General features: G+C 43.7%; 1 protein-coding gene across 1 annotated transcript in view; it reads right to left on the minus strand.

The window, feature by feature from the left end:
- Window positions 1–20,178, minus strand: part of LOC124613298 (carboxypeptidase B-like) — a 171,617-nt gene that overhangs the window by 79,788 nt on the left and 71,651 nt on the right. The window contains exon 2 of the mRNA XM_047141994.1: window positions 18,102–18,413. Coding sequence (XP_046997950.1) covers window positions 18,102–18,413 — 312 coding nt within the window. The remainder of the gene's footprint in view (window positions 1–18,101; window positions 18,414–20,178) is intronic.

Consider the following 20,178-nt stretch of genomic DNA (forward strand, 5'->3'; position numbering starts at 1 on the left):
GCAAAACGGCTAGTCAACACTGAAGGCGGTAATTCATTTTGTGGTGCAGCTGCAACCGTGCGAAAAACATCAGGTCAAAAAGTTTGAGGCGTGTTTGTGGGAAGAGTACTCGATGTAGAGAAAAAAGCAACAAGCACACTGATATGTGTTCATATTAAGGTACCACAAAGGAAAATATCTGTGTGTATACCCTAGCACCCTGTATAGTACTCATTGTTTGTCTTTGCTCTCTGGATACCTAAAATGGTGGGATGTATATATCTGTGTCTACTGCAGATACTGAATTTTCATGCACAGTTACATTGTTCACACCTTGACCATGTTCACAAAAAGAACAATTACACTTGAACACAGCACCCCACTTCTCATCAGTTGAAAATGAATGTTCAGTCTCCTGATAAACTATTCCCAGATTTGGGAGAATTATCGTTGAAATTTTAGCAAAGAATTTTATCGTGGCACAGTTTTGCACCCACTCATAAGAACGAAACTTACAAACAAAAATGTTTCTCCGAGCCATTGGACACTTTCGTTGTTTTATTACGGCACCTATACCAATGAACCAAAACAAAACTGCCATTTGTATCAGCACCATCTTCGTGTCGGGGTGATAAATTATCTCTCTAGTCTCACAGTCTTCAAAATCATTTACATGTATCTCAGTGCTGAATACTTTCACTTTACGAAGGTATAATGCTATTTCCAGAATGGGCATATTATTCCAGTTTTCTAGTCCCTTAGCATGATTTCATTTATCCATATGTCATGTATTTCACTAATTAGAGGTTGAGCGCCAGATTTTATAATTTGTGACACTATCCCACCGTCACCAAATGAAGCTTCTTTTTCAGTTTATATTCATTTGGATTTGCTTTCCTCGCATTTTCCGTGTCCTCTGTTAAAATTATTGCATGCAAAGTCCCACTGTTACGAAAACTGTTTTTTCATGTGATCCAAACATGTTTCAGTGGGTTTATTTATTCAGATCTGTGAAATATGAACATTTTTTTAAAATGATAACTATTGTACAAAAAATTAAGCTTCGAGCAGTTTTTGTTTATTTTTTTCATTACCTTAATTAATTACGTAGCACCATTTGTACATTATCATGTACTGGTAGCTTATCACCAGGCAACAAATGACGTTAATGTGTATTCGGTTAGCAAATTAACACATCACCTTATGTTTAAGTGTAACTTTCTTATGCCAGGCTATTTGGCAAAAAAATATTTCTTGTTAGTTACGTTTTGTTTTGTCAGATCCTTTTTCTTTCGATATGTTATGGTTAACAGCAAATATGTGATCGAAATATCTTGACACCAACAGAATTGACACTAACATAATTTGGTTTCAGGTGACAAGCTGTCAGTACATAACGAAGTTCAAATAATTCCGCATCACCATATAATGTAAAATTACAGTAAAGAGAAATAGAAATAAAATTATTTTCACATTTCACAAATCAGAATGAAGAAAAGCCACTGAAGATGGTATAGAGACGCTGAAACATGTTTGGGTCGTATGAAAAACAGTATTTTGCATTAACAGGCAGATCTAATATTCAATAACTTCAATTTAAATACTACCAATTGCCCCTCTTGCATTGCTGGTCTCCTTGCTTCTTCCCTTTTCTCTTCTCTTGCGTCTATAACCTCCTCCTGCGCTTGTAAATCTCTTGATACGTGGTCTGAATTGATATTGAGCACGTCTTCAAAATACACTGCCATCGTTACAATATTTTTCGTTGTTCTCTGATTATCCCGTATGTAACCAAAACTGGTCAGAAGACTGTTGCATAAGAAACGAAAGCAACATGTCAAATTTAAAACAACACAAAATCTTCAAGACTGGCGATGTTTTACTGAAGCTCTGAACTTAGTATGGACTGAAATGCGAGATGCTTTGAACAGCTTCCACAACGTAACTCTACATCGAAATCTGACAGAAAAGCGAGAGAGAGTAAAGTAGAGGAATGGTAGTATTATCGATGACAGCATCACTAAAGTGGGGTTAATAAACAAATTTTTCCGAAATTCTTTCACCAAAGAAGACGAAGAAAATATTCCAGATTTCGAACCGGGAACAACTGCCAACAAGAGTAGCTTAAAAGCAGATATTCTCATCGCATCACTAAATAAAGATGTTTTCCGGTCCAGATAACATACCAAAAAGATTACTTTCGGAGCATGGTAATGGAATATCCCCATACTTAGCAGTCATATGAAACCGCTCGCTCGACGAACGATCCGTATCAGAAGACTGGAAAGTTGTACAAGTCTCACCAATACTCACGAAAGGAAATAGGAGTAATCCGCTGAATTACAGACTCCTATTACTAACTTCGATTAGGAGTAGGGTTTTGAAACATATAATGTGTTCGAACATTATGAATTACTTCGAAGGTGTTATCGACAGTGCCCAAAATTGATTCCATATTTTTAGATTTCCAGAAGGCTTTGACAACGTTGCTCACAAGGGACTTCTAATCATTTTGCATGCCTATGGAGTACCGTCCAGTTGTTCAATTGGATTGGTGATTTTCTGTCAGAAAGGCCGCAGTACGTAATAATAGACGGAAAAATATCGAGTGAAACAGAAGTGATTTCCGGCGATCCCCAAGGAATTGCTATAGGCCCTCTGCTGTTCTTAATGTACATAGACTGCTTAGGAGACAACATGAGCAGCCCTCTGAACTTGTTTGCAGATTACGCTTCATTTACCGTCTAGTAGAGTCACCTGATGATCAAAACAAATTTGCAAAATGACTTAGACACGACATATGTATAGTACAAGACATGGTAGTTGACTCTCAATAAAAGTGTGAGGTCATCTACTAGAGTAAAATGGAAATCCGATGAATTTCTCTTACAGGATAATTCACACAAATGTAAGACTGTCAGTTCGACTAAATACCTAGTGTTACGAACAACTTAAACTGGAAAAATCACATTGATAACGTTGTGACGAAGGCAAACCAAAGAATGCCTTTTATCAATAGAACGCTTGGGAGATGCGACAGATCTACTAAAAAGCCTGCCTACACTACTCTTGTTTGTTCTCTGCCAGAGTATTACGGTGCTTTATGGGATCCATGCTACACAGGATTCGAGGAGACACGTACATACGAGTAGTTAAAGGGGGATATCAGTGGGGTTTGGACACCCGCCCCCCTCCCCCACATCATAAATGAAGTTACACACCACCTAACTGCCGTATAAAGAAACTGAAAAAAAATTCATTTTCAGTCATTCGACGATCTAGGGATATGCACCATAACCAGTCAACAAGGTCTTAGATAAATTTAAACTATCGATATTTCGATAGTATTATCGGCTGTCGCCCATCCCTACTTCAGTTCTGTCTTTAATGTCATGGAAAGAGAAGAAAAACGAAGATTTGTACTATGGATATCAAATATAGTTCAATGGAACTTACAGGTGTATATACACAAATTTAATGTTATTCAAGAAAATCAGTGACAAATTTCAATCACGGCAAACATTTCTGTGAGTAACTAATCATCTAAGAGGTTTGTCTTTCATGTAAAAGAATGGTTGTTTAGTTGATAGACCTGTCTAATGTCCAATCAATACTCTCATTTTGTATGACATGGATAGAGTAAGCAAATACACTGAAACGCAGAAGAAACTGGTATAGGCATACGTATTAAAATACGGAGATATGTAAACAGGCAGAATATGGCGCTGCGGTCGGCAGTGCCTACATAAGACAACAAACGAAACTTCCTGACAGTTTAAAACTGTGTGCCGGACGAGGCTCGAACTCGGCATCTTTGCCTTTCGCGGGTAAGTGCTTCGGAATTAAGGCAGTAAGGATGGATCGCGAGGTGTGCTTGGTAGCTGAGTCGAAAGAGCACTTGCCCGCGAAAAGCAAAGGTCCCGAGTTCGAATCTCGGTCGGGCACACAGTTGTAATCTGCCAGGAAGTTTCATATCAGCGCACACTCCGCTGCAGAGTGAAAATTTCATTCTGAAGACAACATGTGTCTGACACAGTTATTAGATCGGTTACTGCTGCTACAATGGCAGGTTGTCAAGATTTAACAGAGTTTGAATGTGGGGTTATAGCCGGCGCACGAGCGATGGGACAGAACATATCCGAGGTAGCGATGAATTTGGCATTTTCGAGTGCGACCATTTCACGAGTGCACCGTGCTATCAGGAATGCGGTAAAACATCAAATCTCTGACGTCGCCGTGGACGGTAAAAGATCCTGCAAGAATAGGACGAACGACGACTGAAGACAATCGTCCACTGTGACAGAAGTACAATCCTTCCGCAGATTGCTGCAGATTTCAATGCTGGGCCATCAAAAAGTGTCAGCATGGAAGGTCCCGAGTTCGAGTCTCGGTCGGGCACACAGTTTTAATCTGCCAGGAAGTTTCATATCAGCGCACACTCCGCTGCAGAGTGAAAATATCATTCTGGAAACATCCCCCAGGCTGTGGCTAAGCCATGTCTCCGCAATATCCTTTCTTTCAGGAGTGCTAGTTCTGCAAGGTTCGCAGAAGAGCTTCTGTAAAGTTTGGAAGGTAGGAGACGAGGTACTGGCAGAAGTAAAGCTGTGAGTATCGGGCGTGAGTCGTGCTTCGGTAGCTCAGTTGGTAGAGCACTTGCCCGCGAAAGGCAAAGGTCCCGAGTTCGAGTCTCGGTCGGGCACACAGTTTTAATCTGCCAGGAAGTTTCATATCAGCGCACACTCCGCTGCAGAGTGAAAATATCATTCTGGATTCAACAAGAAATCAGCGATATGGGCTTTCGGAGCCGATGGCCCACTCGTGTACACTTGGTGACTGCACTATACAAAGCTTTACGCCTCGCCTGGGCCCGTCAACACCGACACTGGACGGTTGATCACTGGAAGCATGTTGCCCTGTCGGACGAGTCTCGTTTCAAATTGTATGGAGCGGATGGACGTTTGCGGGTATGGAGACAACGTCAAGAATTCAGAGACCTTGCATGTCACCAGGGAACTGTTCACGCTGGTGGAGGCTCTGCAGTGGTGTGGGGCGTGTACGGTTGGAGTGATATGAGACCCCTGGTACGTCTAGATACGCCTCTGATAGGTCACACGTATGTAAGCATGCTGTCTGATCACCTGCATCAATTTATGCCCATTGTGCATTACGACGAACTTGGGCAATTCCAGCAAGAGAATGCAATACCCCACACGTCCATAATTGCTATAGAGTGGCTCCAGGGACACTCCTCTGAATTTAAACACTTCATCTGGCCATCAGTCTCCCCAGATACGAATATTATTGAGCATATCTGGGATGCCTTGCAACGTACTTTCCAGAAGAGATCTCCGCCCTCTCGTACTCTTACGGAGTTATGAATATCCCTGCAGAATTCATTGTGTCAGTTCCCTCCAGCACTATTTCAGACATTAGTCCAGCCCATGCCACGTCGTTTTGCGGCATTTCTAAGTGCTCGCGGGAGTCCTACTTGATATTAGGCAGGTGTACCAGTTTCGTTGGCTCTTCAGTGTAATTTTATGAATGTTCTTCATCACTTAAATTAATTGAAGAATTATAATTTAAATGAAGGGTACTTTAGTAAAAGTTGTGATTGAATTGAGAGATATGGGACGCTTTGTTGTACTAACGGAATTCTGGCTTCGTTTCAGATAAGTTTGGTTTAAAATTTAAATACAATGTTGTAGAAGGGGAAATATAGCAACAGTCAAAAGAGATTTGAACCCATTTAACATTATAATTTTTTCAACCTTACATTAGAAGGTGGAGCTGTGTTTTGTTAGCAATATTAGAATTACAATTTGTATCATTCCTGGATGTTTTGGTTAGATGGGAGAGTTGGGGCTCTCTGGGACATTCTGTTTATCGTAAGTTTACTCATACTGACTTGCACTCTTTAAGTTGCCATTACCCATCCCAAACTGTGAGTGTACTTAAAACCGTTATACACAGGGCCCATCTACTGCAGGTAGTTTACTTGAAACGCTTGATCATTTATGGACGCTGTTCAGAGGCAATGGTCCCTCGGACCGGAAAGATAACAGGCCATTCTCAGCTAAATCCAAGAACTGGTTAGTGGACAAAGAAGACAGTGCGTCAAAAAGTACCTTGCTTTTCTTCCCTTCGTTGAAAATATTTCTATTAAAATAACAAGAGTCCTTAATAACATTCAGGTAAACGTGATTTTCCCCCCACCATCTAAGATTTCGGACCTGCTGGGATCAGTGCGGGATAGCTTGCTATTGCGGGAGGCGGGAATGTACAAAATACCTTGCAAGTGTCTCATGACCTATATACGACGAAGAGCATGCACAGAAGAAGAACGCCGCAGAGGACATAAACGTTGCTCTCACCTTCTGCAATCCAGAAAGTCTGCAGTTGCGGAATATTGTATCTCCAACGGACATTCAATGGAGTATGGCAACATCTTCTTGGGACTCCTTTATAAAACAATCCGTTGTAATACGCATCGCGGAAAATCTAATGAACCGTGACAGAGGCTACCAGCTGGATAATGGACGGAATCTAGTCATCTCCGAGATTTTCTCCAGGCGGAAACGCCAGAATACTCCGATGACAGCTGATCCCTGCAGTCCCACGAGCGAGGGCGCTGCCGCCGGGCGGTGTGGTCCTCGTGTCACCGTGACTGGCGCATGCGCGGCAGTACTCTCAGCGCACTACGTAAGGCAGAACAGAGAACGCCTTCGTCTCCCCCTCCCGAATGTTGAACTTCGCTGTGGCATCTACCCTTCCTTCCAACTGTAACCTGGCCTTGTTCCCTCCCCTCCGCAGAGCCCGCTTTTCCTCTCCCCTCCTCTTCGCAGAGCGGATTTTCCTCTTTTCCCCTCCTGAGTCCCAGCATCCCCTCTTCAACTGTGACCCTCCCACGTCCTTCCCTCCTCAGCCCTCTTCGACGCGCCCCCGCCCGTCTCTCCCCCTCTACCCCCTCTGACTCCCTTCTACCCTTCTCCCTCATCTCCATGCCCCTGGCAGATCCTGTGTTTTGCTCATCGTCATCAGTATGCTACGTCAGTGTTGTATTTAGTGCTGTTTCTCCTGTGCGTCAAGAGCTGTGATTTTAATTGTGTGCTGGACTTGTACTGTACTGTGCTTGTACTGTCAGTGATCGTTATGTGCTACGCCGTCCATTGATGCTTTTGTGCTGCAGCCATACTTCGCCTTCTGTTCTTTTAATCGTCCCAGGGTGAGGTTTTTTCTGCACTATACTTTTTTAGGGTTTTTATCTCCATTTTACAGGCGCCCCCTTTTTGTCTGTACTCTTCTATTATGTTTCCCCTTTTTTATATTTTTGTCGGCCATACTTTTTCCTTTGTAACTTTAAACGTCTTCTGTTGTGTTATTATTGTCTTTTGGCGAAGAGCAGCGCATATGCTGCAGCCAGCCCGCCCCAGATGGGGAACTGAAGTACAGTAAAGGAAAAAAGAAACAAAAAAACGTCTTCGTCAGTCTTCGATGGCTCACCTGAAGATGACTGGCGGGTATCCATTTGAAAAATCGTAGAGTGAAGCTTACGACTACCGGCTGCAGTCCCGACATTTAATTCGCGGGGAAAATTTTAAATTTCACAATGGAATTCCTGTTTCATTATCAAGATGCTTGCGACGTGTATACATATGGGTCCAAGTCTAGTGACGGTGCAGGTAGTGCCTCTTGTGTGGACTGAAACCAACGACGAAGCCTATAAAAGTTGGGTCCAAACTCCACTCTTATGATAGCTCAGTTGACTGTCAATTTGGGAGTCCTGCTGTTCGCACAGACGACCACAGCATACACAATAGCCAAAATCTCTGCTGTATGTCAGCTCTACAACTGTTTAGAAACCATTGTAATAGTTGTACCAAATCCATAGATGCAGCAATTATTGATGTTGTGTGTCAGGTGCAGAGGAACTGTCGCAACATCATGATTGTTTGTATGAGAGGCCACTCTCAGATACCTGGAAATGAACAAGTGGATGTCCTAGCAAAGCCAGCAGCTCTGCATGTAGCTATTAAATATGATAAACTCCATCTCACAGGTATGACACCCGTGCTTAGAAGGAGGTTGTCATCGGACTGGCAAGAAGAATGGTAGAGAACTTTTAAAATGAAAGGCAGTATTACACACTCATCCATCCCCCCAAGAGCACCACGGCGTAATAAGGCACAAAAATCAAGGAGCTTCACGACGATTATAGCATATGTGAAATTTAATCACCGGAAGTTCTAAAAATACTTCTATCAGCTCAACCTAAGTTTGTGAAGAAAGAGAAGATCCGGACCATATACTTCTATAATGTCCTCGGAATATATATCACATAAATGTAATTCCAAGTAATCTGTGGGTACTTGGTCATCAGTTCCAAATGGCTCAAATGGCTGTAAGCACCATGGGACTTAACATCTGAAGTCATCAGTCTCTTACACTTAGAACTACTTAAACCTAACTACCCTAAGGATATCATAGCCATCCATACCTGAGGCAGGATTCGAACCTGTGACCATAGCAGCAGTGCAGTTCTGGACTGAAGCGCCTAGAACCTCTCAGCCACAATGGCCGGCTCATCAGTTCCTAAGCAGCCTCCAACCCCTGTTAGCATCCCACGATATAGCAACATTAAATGAAACAACAAGTTTACTGTTACCCGTCACCGTTTTATTTATTTCCACGACGCGTTTCAAAGGTTTAAACCTCCATCATCGGGTGGATTTATATTAGTTAGTATGACATTTGTGTGTGTGTTGTGTTACGATTTTTTGGAGGAACTTGTGGCACTGCCTCCAGTGGTCACAGGTTCCTTTTGCTGTCGTAACACATCACATGTATAGTGTCACATTTGTAAACGCCATGGTCATTGGAACTGTGGTCCCAGGTTATGTTCAAGGATGAGTCGAGGTATAGTCTGAACAGTGATTCTCGCCGGGTTTCCATCTGGCGTGAACCAGGAACCAGATACCAACCCCTTAATGTCCTTGAAAGGGACCTGTATGGGGGTCGTGGTTTGATGGTGTAGGTTGGGATTATGATTAGTGCACGTACACCTCTGCATGTCTCTGACACAGGAACTGTTACAGGTCAGGTGTATTGGGACGTCATTTTGCACCAGTATGTCTGCCTTTTCAGGGGTGCAGTGGGCCCACCTTCCTCCTGTTGGAGGATAACGGACGGACCCACCGAGCTGCCATCATGGAGGAGTATCTTGAAACAGAACATATCAGGCGAAAGGAGTTGCCTGCCTGTTATCCAGACCTAAACCCTATCCAGCACGTCTGGGATGTTCTCGGTCGACACATCGCTGCACGTCTTCAAACACCTAGAACACTTCAGGAGCTCTGATGCGAGAGTGGGAGGCTTTACCACAGCAGATGCTCGACCACCTGATCCAGAGTACGCCAACCCGTTGTGCGGCCTGTGTACGTGTGCATGGTTATCATATCCCATATTGATGTCGGGGCACATGCACAGGAAACAGTGGCGTTTTGAAGCACATGTGTGTCAGGACGGTTTTCTCAACTTATCATCAATACCGTTGACTTACAGATCTGTGTCGTGTGTGTTCCCTATGTGCCTATGCTATTACCACCTGTTTTGTGTAGTGCCGCATTGTGTGGCACCACATTCTGCAATGATCCTTAATTTATGAGCATGAGTGTAGATACTGCATGTTCAATCTCAAGCTACTGCCAACATAATTTTTCTTTCCTGGGTAGCAAAGTAGGCACGAGGAGCTTCCACTAAGAGAGATTTGCTCTTTGGTATCGCCATGTTAAGCTCTTGTAAGCTGATGGTCCACTTCTGTATGTTCTCCTTAAATTACAACCACCACAAGGGTACTGTACGCGATATACTTAGCTTGAAGTACGCACTTCCCATTCCTTTTCAGGTAATATCTGTTGTTTCAGACTAGAAGAAGTCCTATTTTCCGTTGATTTAGTTAATTAAATTGGGTAGACCGCTTGATTACACCATGGCCCTTTGTCTTCTGCATTAGATTTGTGCGTGTGGTGCCTTAACTTGAGACATTCCGACGTGTACTAGGTTAAGTTGAGAATACATGTGTGTGACGTGTACAACTGATATTACAAGCTTTTGAATTCTTTTGCACGGACAAGCAGGCACCGTGTGTAAATACATTGATCAACCACTGTCGCCAGCGATCCTCATGGTCGCAGACTAGAAAGACAATAAGGAGAAAACGTGCTTGATACGATTTCAGTTCAGGTTAACGCATGAGGGATTGTGTTAATATATCCAGCCTGTGACTTGTCTCCATTTCTTGTAGATCTTATTTTGGAGGGGAAATATTTTACGAAGTTTGCTCAGAAACTAATGCACCGCATTTGTTTTCTTCAACAATCTTTATTGAACATAATGAGAATTACACACACGAAAGAATGGTGTTTAATCTACACACACTATCCCGTTGTACAGCCTTCCACCAGCGCGAATCAAGATGTAATATATTGGTTATTCCTCGCTACTGTAGTGTTATCTTGAAGCTGTGAGAAATAAGGAATGGCGTTCCAAGGCGCGGAAGCAGATACGATGCTGAGAGCAGACGAAACTAGGAGATATATTGTTACATGAAGTAAACCGTAAGGGGAGAGCCTTGTGAAAATGCAGACGCCCACAGACGCGGTCCCAGGGCGTTAGTTACTCTTCAGGGAATTAACATGTAACTTCATATGTTGTCTAGACGCTGTGGTAGGTTGTTACCGTAGAACTTTGTAACCAACAGGCACGTACTAGTGTATAAAGCCAGTTTGAGAACAGCAACGTCAGTAGACTCACAAGGGTTAGAAAGAGAGCGAAATCGCCAAAAATTGTTGACCTAGCAGTCCCTACTCTGGGGAGTTGGCAGAGCAGTTACGCTTAGCTTTCAGCTGGACAATGTTGATACCAAATACGGACTTAGTTAGTGCAACTGCATTAAAATCCTCGCCTTAGGAGCAGCAGAGGGGACCTAACTAAACCATGATTGGCAGGCACCTGTAAGAGACCTACGGGATTGGCTGGGTGGCTTTAAGTGGGAAAAACAGTGCTCCCATGCGACTCTTTAAAACCCCTAGATTCCGCATTTTGGCAGAGTTCTCAGTCAGACGATCCGGGCGCCGAATCCGCGTCCGTCGACTCCAGCCTCGGTCCAGCTCCGCGTAAGTCTGCTGTCTCTCTCTCTTGGAGTTCATTATGTTTTGATTTGCTACTAAGTTGTTGCCGCAAGCTGCTGCTAGTGTTTGCTACTGTGGTTAGCAGTCACTCCTGGGACCTCCACTGGCTTCTATTGTAACAGTGTTATTCGTGCTTTTTCTAACTCTAGAAGTAGCCTCCATTGCATCAGTTAGTCCTATCTGCAATAAACAACTATTTCAAAATCCTGTTCGTCCAAGAGTCTCCACAACGAGTTCCCTACCGAGTCTCACCACCTGCATTTCTAGTTAATGCCCCTGTACCAGTGTTGGCTCAGATAGAAGAAAACAATCAAATGCCTTCACTGTGAATTGTCCTTCTGCCTCCTGCTTTGTACCGCTCGGGAGCGTAGACTGACCAGCAACCCCTTTTTCCCTCTCCCACCTATGTCAGGACACGACAAATGGCCTGAATGCCCTCTCGGTACAAATCCTTGTCCTGATGGCGGAGTCCGTGCAAGACTGTGTGAATCACCTCCTCATCTTCCTCAAAATGTCTTCCACGAATGGCATCCTTCAATGGCCCAAACAAGTGGAAGGCCGAGAGGGCTATCTCAGGGATGTAGGATGGATGGGGTAACACTGTCCAACCCTGTTTTGCGATGTATTCAGCAGTCCTCAGACTTGTGTGGGTCCGAGCGTTAACGCATTGCAGCAAAACATTTCCTGGTTTGCTGTGGTGCTGAAGTCGCCAGAAGCGCGTGTTGAGTTTTGTTAGTGTGTTGACATATGCTTCTGAATTAACGGTACCGCTTCTTGGCATCACATCGATTAGAATCACACCATCACAGTCCCAGAACAAGGTGATCGTGACCTCTCAGGTGGAAGCTGTCGCTTTGAATTTTTATTTCTGAAACTAATGTTGCTGTTGTGAGAGTCGAGAGAAATTAATATTCGTAAGAGACCAGCTTGTTTATTAGGGGATAATGAGAGAGATAACTATTTCCCGCTAAGTGCTGGTCTTAGAAATACTGAAGTTCATGGTGTTCAAATAACTAATAGGGGCGTCCATGTTGTTTCGCAACCAATACCAAGTATTCTTTCTCGCCATATTTTCACTGTATGACTGCCATCATCAATGTGGCGTAAGTAGAACGAGCTGTGTGCCTGCTATAAGACGGATGTGGACAATCATTCATTTAGTGCCTCACCGTGGTAATATTTCACTGAAGATTATCTTAGCATTAACCGTTCCACGATCACCATAAAATTTGGTCTTATAATTACTGACGACAGATATTTAACTGTGATACACTTTTATTTCTGTTTCGTGAAAGATATGCAACAATGGGTGGACCTCATATATACTGGCGAAAAAAAATACGCAACACGAAAAAATAATTAATGTATAGTAATGAAATTGCGGAATAGATTTGTCTAGGTAACATATTTAAGTGATTAACATTGCAAGATCGCAGGTGAACATAAACGCGAGATAAGCCATTGAAACACGAAATGCTCGTCTATTAATAGCTGGTGTGGCCACCAGAATGTTGAATGCAAGCATACAAACGTGTTGCATTGTGTTGTACAGGTGCCCGATGTCAGTTTGTGGGATGGAGTTCCATAGTTGTTGCACTTGGTGGGTCAAAACAGGGACGGTTAATGCTTGTTGTGGATGATGCTGGATGTGGTTGTCGTCCAGTGATGTCCCATATGCGCTCGACTGCAGAAGAGCCGGTGATCGAGTAGGCCAAGGCCATAAGTCGACTCTCTGAAGAGCATGCTGGGTTGCACCAACGGTATGTGGGCGTCCAGTATTCTGTTGGAAAACACTCCCTGGAAAGCTGTTCATGATAGGCAGCACGACAGGGCGAATCACGAGATTGACATACACATTTGCAGTCAGAGTGCGTGGTGTAACCAAGAGAGTGCTCCTGCTGTTGTACGAAATCGCACCCCAGACCATAAGTTCGGGTGTAGGTCCAGGTGTGTATCAGGCAATCAGGTAGACTGTAGGCCCTCAACTGGTCTCCTTGTAACCAACACCGATGCAAAACCAGTTTTCGTCAGAAAGCACAACAGTCCCTGACTATGCCCTCCACTGGGCTCTCTTGACATTACTCAGGTCGCAAATGGCGGTGGTTTGTGGTCAGTGGAATGCAAGCTAAAGGGTGTCAGCTGAGAGCTGTCCTTACAGTAACCGACTTGTAACAGTTCGTTATCTTACTGTGGTACCAGCCACTGCACAAATAATTGCTGCAGTTGCAGTACGATGGGCCAGAGCCACACGCTGAACACGATGGACTTCCTTATCAGTAGTGCCACATGGCTGTCCGGAGCCCGGTCTTCTTTCGACGGTACATTCTCATGAGCATCACTGCAAGAAATCATGTAAAGTGACGATATTCTTGTCAAGTCTTTCTGCAGTTTGAGGAAGCAACATCCAGCTTTTTGCACCCCTATACGACCTCGTGGTCTAGGGGTTTTCGGTCAGAAGGTTACGTGCCCTCTGTAATAAAAAAAAACTGAGTCAATCGATCAACAATGAACAAAATGGATGTCTTACGACGTCCGCCCCGAGCACATGCAACGAACAAAAACGAACAAGATGAGAGAGCAAAAAAATAAATAAAAAATAAATAATCAAAAACGTCTTCGGTCCCGGGTTCGATCCCCGACACTGCCTAAATTTTGATAAATAATCAGCATTGGCGGCCGAAGACTTCGGGCATAAGAAGTCAGCCTCATTCTGCCAACGGCCTTATCAAAGAGGGCGGAGGAGCGAATAGAGGTTCAGGGCACTCTCGTGTCCTAGGGGTGGGAAATTGCCCCTAAAGGCAGAAGAATCAGCAACGATCAACGACATGAGGATGCAGAAGACAATGGAAACCACTGCATTAAAGCCACGTAACGTGTATCCACAGGACACGTGGCCTGTAATTGAAGAAGTGTCATGATGATCTCTCCATTGGCAAAAGATTCCGGAATAGTCCCCCATTCGGATCTCCGGGAGAGGACTGCCAAGGGGGAGGTTACCATGAGAAAAATATTAAATAATAAACGAAAGGATAACGTTCTGCGAGTCGGGGCGTGGAATGTCAGAAGCTTGAACGTGATAGGGAAACTAGAAAATCTGAAAAGGGAAATTCAAAGGATCAATCTAGATATAGTAGAGGTCAGTGAAGTGAAGTGGAAGGAAGACAAGGATTTCTGGTCAGATGAGTATCGGGTAATATCAACAGCAGCAGAAAATGGTATAACAGGTGTAGGGTTCCTTATGAATAGGAAGGTAGGGCAGAGGGTGTGTTACTGTGAACAGTTCAGTGACCGGGTTGCTCTAATCAGAATCGACAGCAGACCAACACCGACAACGATAGTTCAGGTATATATGCCGACGTCGCAAGCTGAAGATGAACAGATAGAGAAAGTGTATGAGGATATTGAAAGGGTAATGCAGTATGTAAAGGGGGACAAAATCTAATTGTCATGGGCGACTGGAATGCAGTTGTAGGGGAAGGAGTAGAAGAAAAGGTTACAGGAGAATATGGGCTTGGGACAAGGAATGAAAGAGGAGAAAGACTAATTGAGTTCTGTAACAAGTTTCAGCTAGTAATAGCGAATACCCTGTTCAAGAATCACAAGAGGAGGAGGTATACTTGGAAAAGGCCGGGAGATACGGGAAGATTTCAATTAGATTACATCATGGTCAGACAGAGATTCAGAAATCAGATACTGGATTGTAAGGCGTACCCAGGAGCAGATATAAACTCAGATCACAATATAGCAGTGATGAAGAGTAGGCTGAAGTTCAAGACATTAGTCAGGAAGAAGCAATACGCAAAGACGTGGGATACGGAAGTACTAAGGAATGACGAGATACGTTTGAAGTTCTCTAATGCTGTAGATACAGCAATAAGGAATAGCGCAGTAGGCAGTACAGTTGAAGAGGAATTGACATCTCTAAAAAGGGCCATCACAGAAGTTGGGAAGGAAAACATAGGTTCAAAGAAGGTAGCTGCGAAGAAACCGTGGGTAACAGGAGAAATACTTCATTTGATTGATGAAAGGAGGAAGTACAAACATGTTCCGGGAAAATCAGGAATACAGAAATACAAGTCGCTGAGGAATGAAATAAATAGGAAGTGCAGGGAAGCTAAGACGAAATGGCTGCAGCAAAAATGTGAAGACATCGAAAAAGATACGATTGTCGGAAGGACAGACTCAGCATATAGGAAAGTCCAAACAACCTTTGGTGACATTAAAAGCAACGGTGGTAACATTAAGAGTGCAACGGGAATTCCACTGTTAAATGCAGAGGAGAGAGCAGATAGGTGGAAAGAATACATTGAAAGCCTCTATGAGGGTGAAGATTTGGCGGATGTGATAGAAGAAGAAACAGGAGTCGATTTAGAAGAGATAGGGGAATTTAAAATAGCTTTGGAGGACTTACGGGCAAATAAGGCAGAAGGGATAGATAACATCCCATCAGACTTTCTAAAATCATTGGTGGAAGTGGCAACAAAACGACTATTCACGTTGGTATGTAGAATATATGACTCTGGCGACATATCATCTGACTTTCGGAAAAGCGTCATCCACTCAATTCCGAAGACGGCAAGAGCTGACAAGTGCGAGAATTATCGCACAATCAGCTTAGCAGCTCATTCATTGAAGCTGCTTACAAGAATAATATACAGAAGAATGGAAAAGAAAATGGAGAATGCGCTAGGTGACGATCAGTTTGGCTTTAGGAAAAGTAAAGGGACGAGAGAGGCAGTTCTGACATTACGGCTAATAATGGAAGCAAGGCTAAAGTAAAATCAAGACACTTTCATAGGATTTGTCGACCTGGAAAAAGCGTTCGACAATATAAAATGGTGCAAGCTGTTCCAGATTCTGAAAAAAGTAGGGGTAAGCTATAGGGAGAGACGGGTCATATACAATATGTACAACAACCAAGAGGGAATATTAAGAGTGGACGATCAAGAACGAAGTGGTCGTATTAAGAAGGGTGTAAGACAAGGCTGTAGCCTTTCGCCCCTACTCTTCAATCTGTACATTGAGGAAGCAATGATGGAAATAAAAGAAAGGTTCAGGAGTGGAATTGAAATACAAGGTAAAAGGATATCAATGATACGATTCGCTGATGACATTACTATCCTGAATGAAAGTGAAGAAGAATTAAATGATCTGCTGAACGGAATGAACAGTCTAATGAGTACACAGTATGGTTTGAGAGTAAATCGGAGAAAGACGAAGGTGATGAGAAGTAGTAGAAATGAGAACAGCGAGAAACTTAACATCAGGATTGATGGTCACGAAGTCATTGAGGTTAAGGAATTCTGCTACCTAGGCAGTAAAATAACCAATGACGGACGGAGCAAGGAGGACATCAAAAGCAGACTCGCTAAGGGAAAAAAGGCATTTCTGGCCAAGAGAAGTCTACTAATATCAAATACCGGCCTTAATTTGAGGAAGAAATTTCTGAGGATGTACGTCTGGAGTACAGCATTGTATGGTAGTGAAACATGGACTGTGGGAAAACCGGAACAGAAGAGAATCGAAGCATTTGAGATGTGGTGCTATAGATGAATGTTGAAAATTAGGTGGAATGATAAGGTAAGGAATGAGGAGGTTCTACGCAGAATCGGAGAGGAAAGGAATTTGTGGAAAACACTGATAAGGAGAAGGGACAGGATGATAGGACATCTGCTAAGACATGAGGGAATGACTTCCATGGTACTAGAGGGAGCAGTAGAGGGCAAAAACTGTAGAGGAAGACAGAGATTGGAATATGTCAAGCAAATAATTGAGGACGTAGGTTGCAAGTGCTACTCTGAGATGAAGAGGTTAGCACAGGAAAGGAATTCGTGGCGAGCCGCATCAAACCAGTCAGTAGACTGATGACCAAAAAAAACGACATCGTTCAAACTCAGTGAGGTGTCGATGACTGCGTCTTTGTTGCCATAAAGGCATTCTCGACTAATATTAACTCACAGCATCCACTCTCAAAGGTAATTAATGTTCATGACCGTTACTGAGTTTCTTTCTTAGCCTACCAGCTTTGCATCCTCTTAGTGGCACTCTTATGAGACTGCTGCCAAATGTGAATAGACATCATCTTTCACATATAAAAACACACGTGCCAAGTATGGTGAATGTGACATAGTTCCATCTTGGTGCTGAATTATTTTTCCGCCAGTGTATAAATGATAGGGGCCACCTCGCACTTGTCCACATCACCTATCTAAGGTGGTGCACCTTAGATAAACTAAGAGATGGGTTTCGATGTGTCATAATCAGATTTAGTGACAGTCAAACAATAATAAGAAGTAATAGAAAAAATTAGTAGAAACAAAAATAATTGTGACACCACGTCTCGTATTCACGTGCTTTCTCTCACATGACATTATCATCATACCATTTCGAAGCTGAAAAATGTTCATTCATACATGACACGTGGCCCCACGGTATGGCTATGTGATGTTGGGGCACACTAGTGATCAGTGAGACCCTCAGTAGAGCATGTGTGGCATCAGCTCAGTCCCAGTGCCTGTGTCCAGGATACCAGTAACCACTTACAACAGTTGTGCGCCAGAAGGGCAAACAACCGCTTCATGATGCCCTTCCCAACGGAATCGGGGCACGCATCCATGCCGTAAGCAACGGCCTCTCTCCTCACTGATAAGTGGGCTCATACTGCCCAACTTCTTTGCAAATCTCAATCGATTTTATAATCACTGAAATAATACCACAGTCCATCTGAATCTGTAATAGTAGTAGCTTTAATCATCCATAGATCTATTTTTACAAGGATATAGGACATGTCAAAGTATTTACAAGTTTAGATCAATTTGAAGAAGTTCCTTTCCACCTCGTCTTCCCATTCTGCGTAGTTCACTATAATTTTCTGTCAGGTAGTGTATGTTCATGATGACTGTCAAGAGAGCTACACCGGCCCTACCGGTACATTACCGTTGTGAAGGTGTACTCGTATCCATCAGGGTTGAGCACCGGTATGATGTGCCAGTCGATGCTGTCTGCGAGGGCGCTCTGCGTCGCGTTCTCGACCAGCTGCTGGATGACGTAGAGAGCTGCTGCAGGCGCGATCCACTCGCGGGCATGGATGCCCGCCTCTACCAGGATCACTGGTGCGGAGCCGTTGGCGCCAGTTCCAGACGACACCTGGATCATATCGATGGGCCGGCCCTCGTACGTCTGGCCTATGGACTGCACCGTCACCAAGCTGGGATAGTTCGATGCCAGGTCTGAGAGGTACTGCCGGATCTGTAAGAGTACACTGGGGCATTTAGAGGGGACAATATAATTCCCTTTGAGTCACCATTCATTTTACATCGCCCGAACATCGATTTAAAAAGTCGATTGACATGGAATCCAATGTTTCAGACTGAAAGCCATTTGACCACGATACCCAAAATTTTCACGTACTTAAAGTTAATTCTGACGTAATTTTACAGACAGTTGCGTATACGACATCAAATTACTTGAAACTGTTCGTCACTTCTCATACCAATATTTTTGCTTGTATTGGTCACCTAGTGACTCAAATTATTGCTGTTTGTTCCATTTTGAGAAGTTACGTTTAGTGTCAGGGGCCTCCTAAATTTTGTAGAAAATCAGAAATGGCTTTCACTCGTGGTGAGATTATTGCTTTGGTGGAGAGGAGGGCAGAGAGGAGGTGGTATCATCCTCTATGAGCTAATTTCTCCAAGCCTGCCCCACTGTTTTAGACACTTGAAGAAACAGAGTTTTAGCAGTTGAGTTATCACAGTCGAAAGAGAAGCTCAAATTACATCGAGTCAGTCAACTAGTAGCACATAAAATGCAATGCTTTACTCAAATCAAGCAATGGAAAATCCAGGATGGAATGTAACAATATGGCAGTGTAGTTTCAGTTGCCTGATACTGCAGTCGCGTTTGTGTGTGTGTGTGTGTGTGTGTGTGTGTGTGTGTGTGTGTGTGTGAGCGTCTACGTCTATTGTCGACAAAGGCCTTAGTGGCTCAGAGCTTTATTTGTGACAGACTTTTTGTTGTACCTGTCTGCGACTCAGCATTTTTGTAATATTGTTACAATGCTTTACTCAATATTAATTAATAAAAGTGTGAACACAAATACGTCGGTAACTTTCAAAGTATACTCCTTTGACAAAATCCTATTGCATACATATACGCCCTACAACAGGTACCATTTTATAGTAAATTTAGTTTTGTTAGAACAAAATCTATGGGAAAGTGCGGTGGAACATTGCATTAGCAGCCAGGGGCCAGTGAGTGCGGTCTGTCGAAATTTGGGTGAAGACAATGACCATGCGATAGCATTGTGAGGCAGGCTAGCCTTTAATGGTATAATTTAATAGTGTAGCGCTAATGTACACTGCAAGACAGGTGATGCCTCCATTATGTTTCCAGTGGTTTTGCTGAGTACATGACCAGGATCGGCGCACTGAGACAACAAGTGCACTGTAATCTGATAAGATAGATAAATCTTGGTTTTGTATCACAGTCCAGGACGCAGGAGCCACGCCAGCCGAAGAGGCGACACAGAGCCACCAGCCACAGTCGCAGGTTCGAGTTTCCACCGGGATAGCAGCTTACTGCACTAAGTCTGTACACTGCACTTGTGGCCAACAGAGCAGCCATCCTGGTGATCCACTCCTGCAGCAGACGGACTAGCCAGTGGGTCACATCCCGGATACAGCAGCCACCTTCTGACAATGCGGTGAGCACATCTCTTGCCACTCTTCTTGGCCACTTGGGTACAATAATTCATCGTAGAAGGACAACGCCTGCAAGATTCTCGTAGGCACCGGTGATATCGGTACTGTGGCACATGCAGCATAGCCGTGGGCCTGTTATCGAATGCAGACGTCAGTAAACCAGGGTGCCAACATGTCTTTCTGCCAGCTGGATGACGCTAGCCACTTGCTCTTGCTGACTGACCACCAGCCCACTCGGGCGGGAGGGGGGGGGGGGGCAGGAGCGTGAACGCCTCCCCACCACACCGCAGAACCAATGTATAAGCTGGAAATAA

Source organism: Schistocerca americana, chromosome 4 (assembly GCF_021461395.2).
Source record: "Schistocerca americana isolate TAMUIC-IGC-003095 chromosome 4, iqSchAmer2.1, whole genome shotgun sequence".
Lineage (NCBI taxonomy): Eukaryota > Metazoa > Arthropoda > Insecta > Orthoptera > Acrididae > Schistocerca > Schistocerca americana.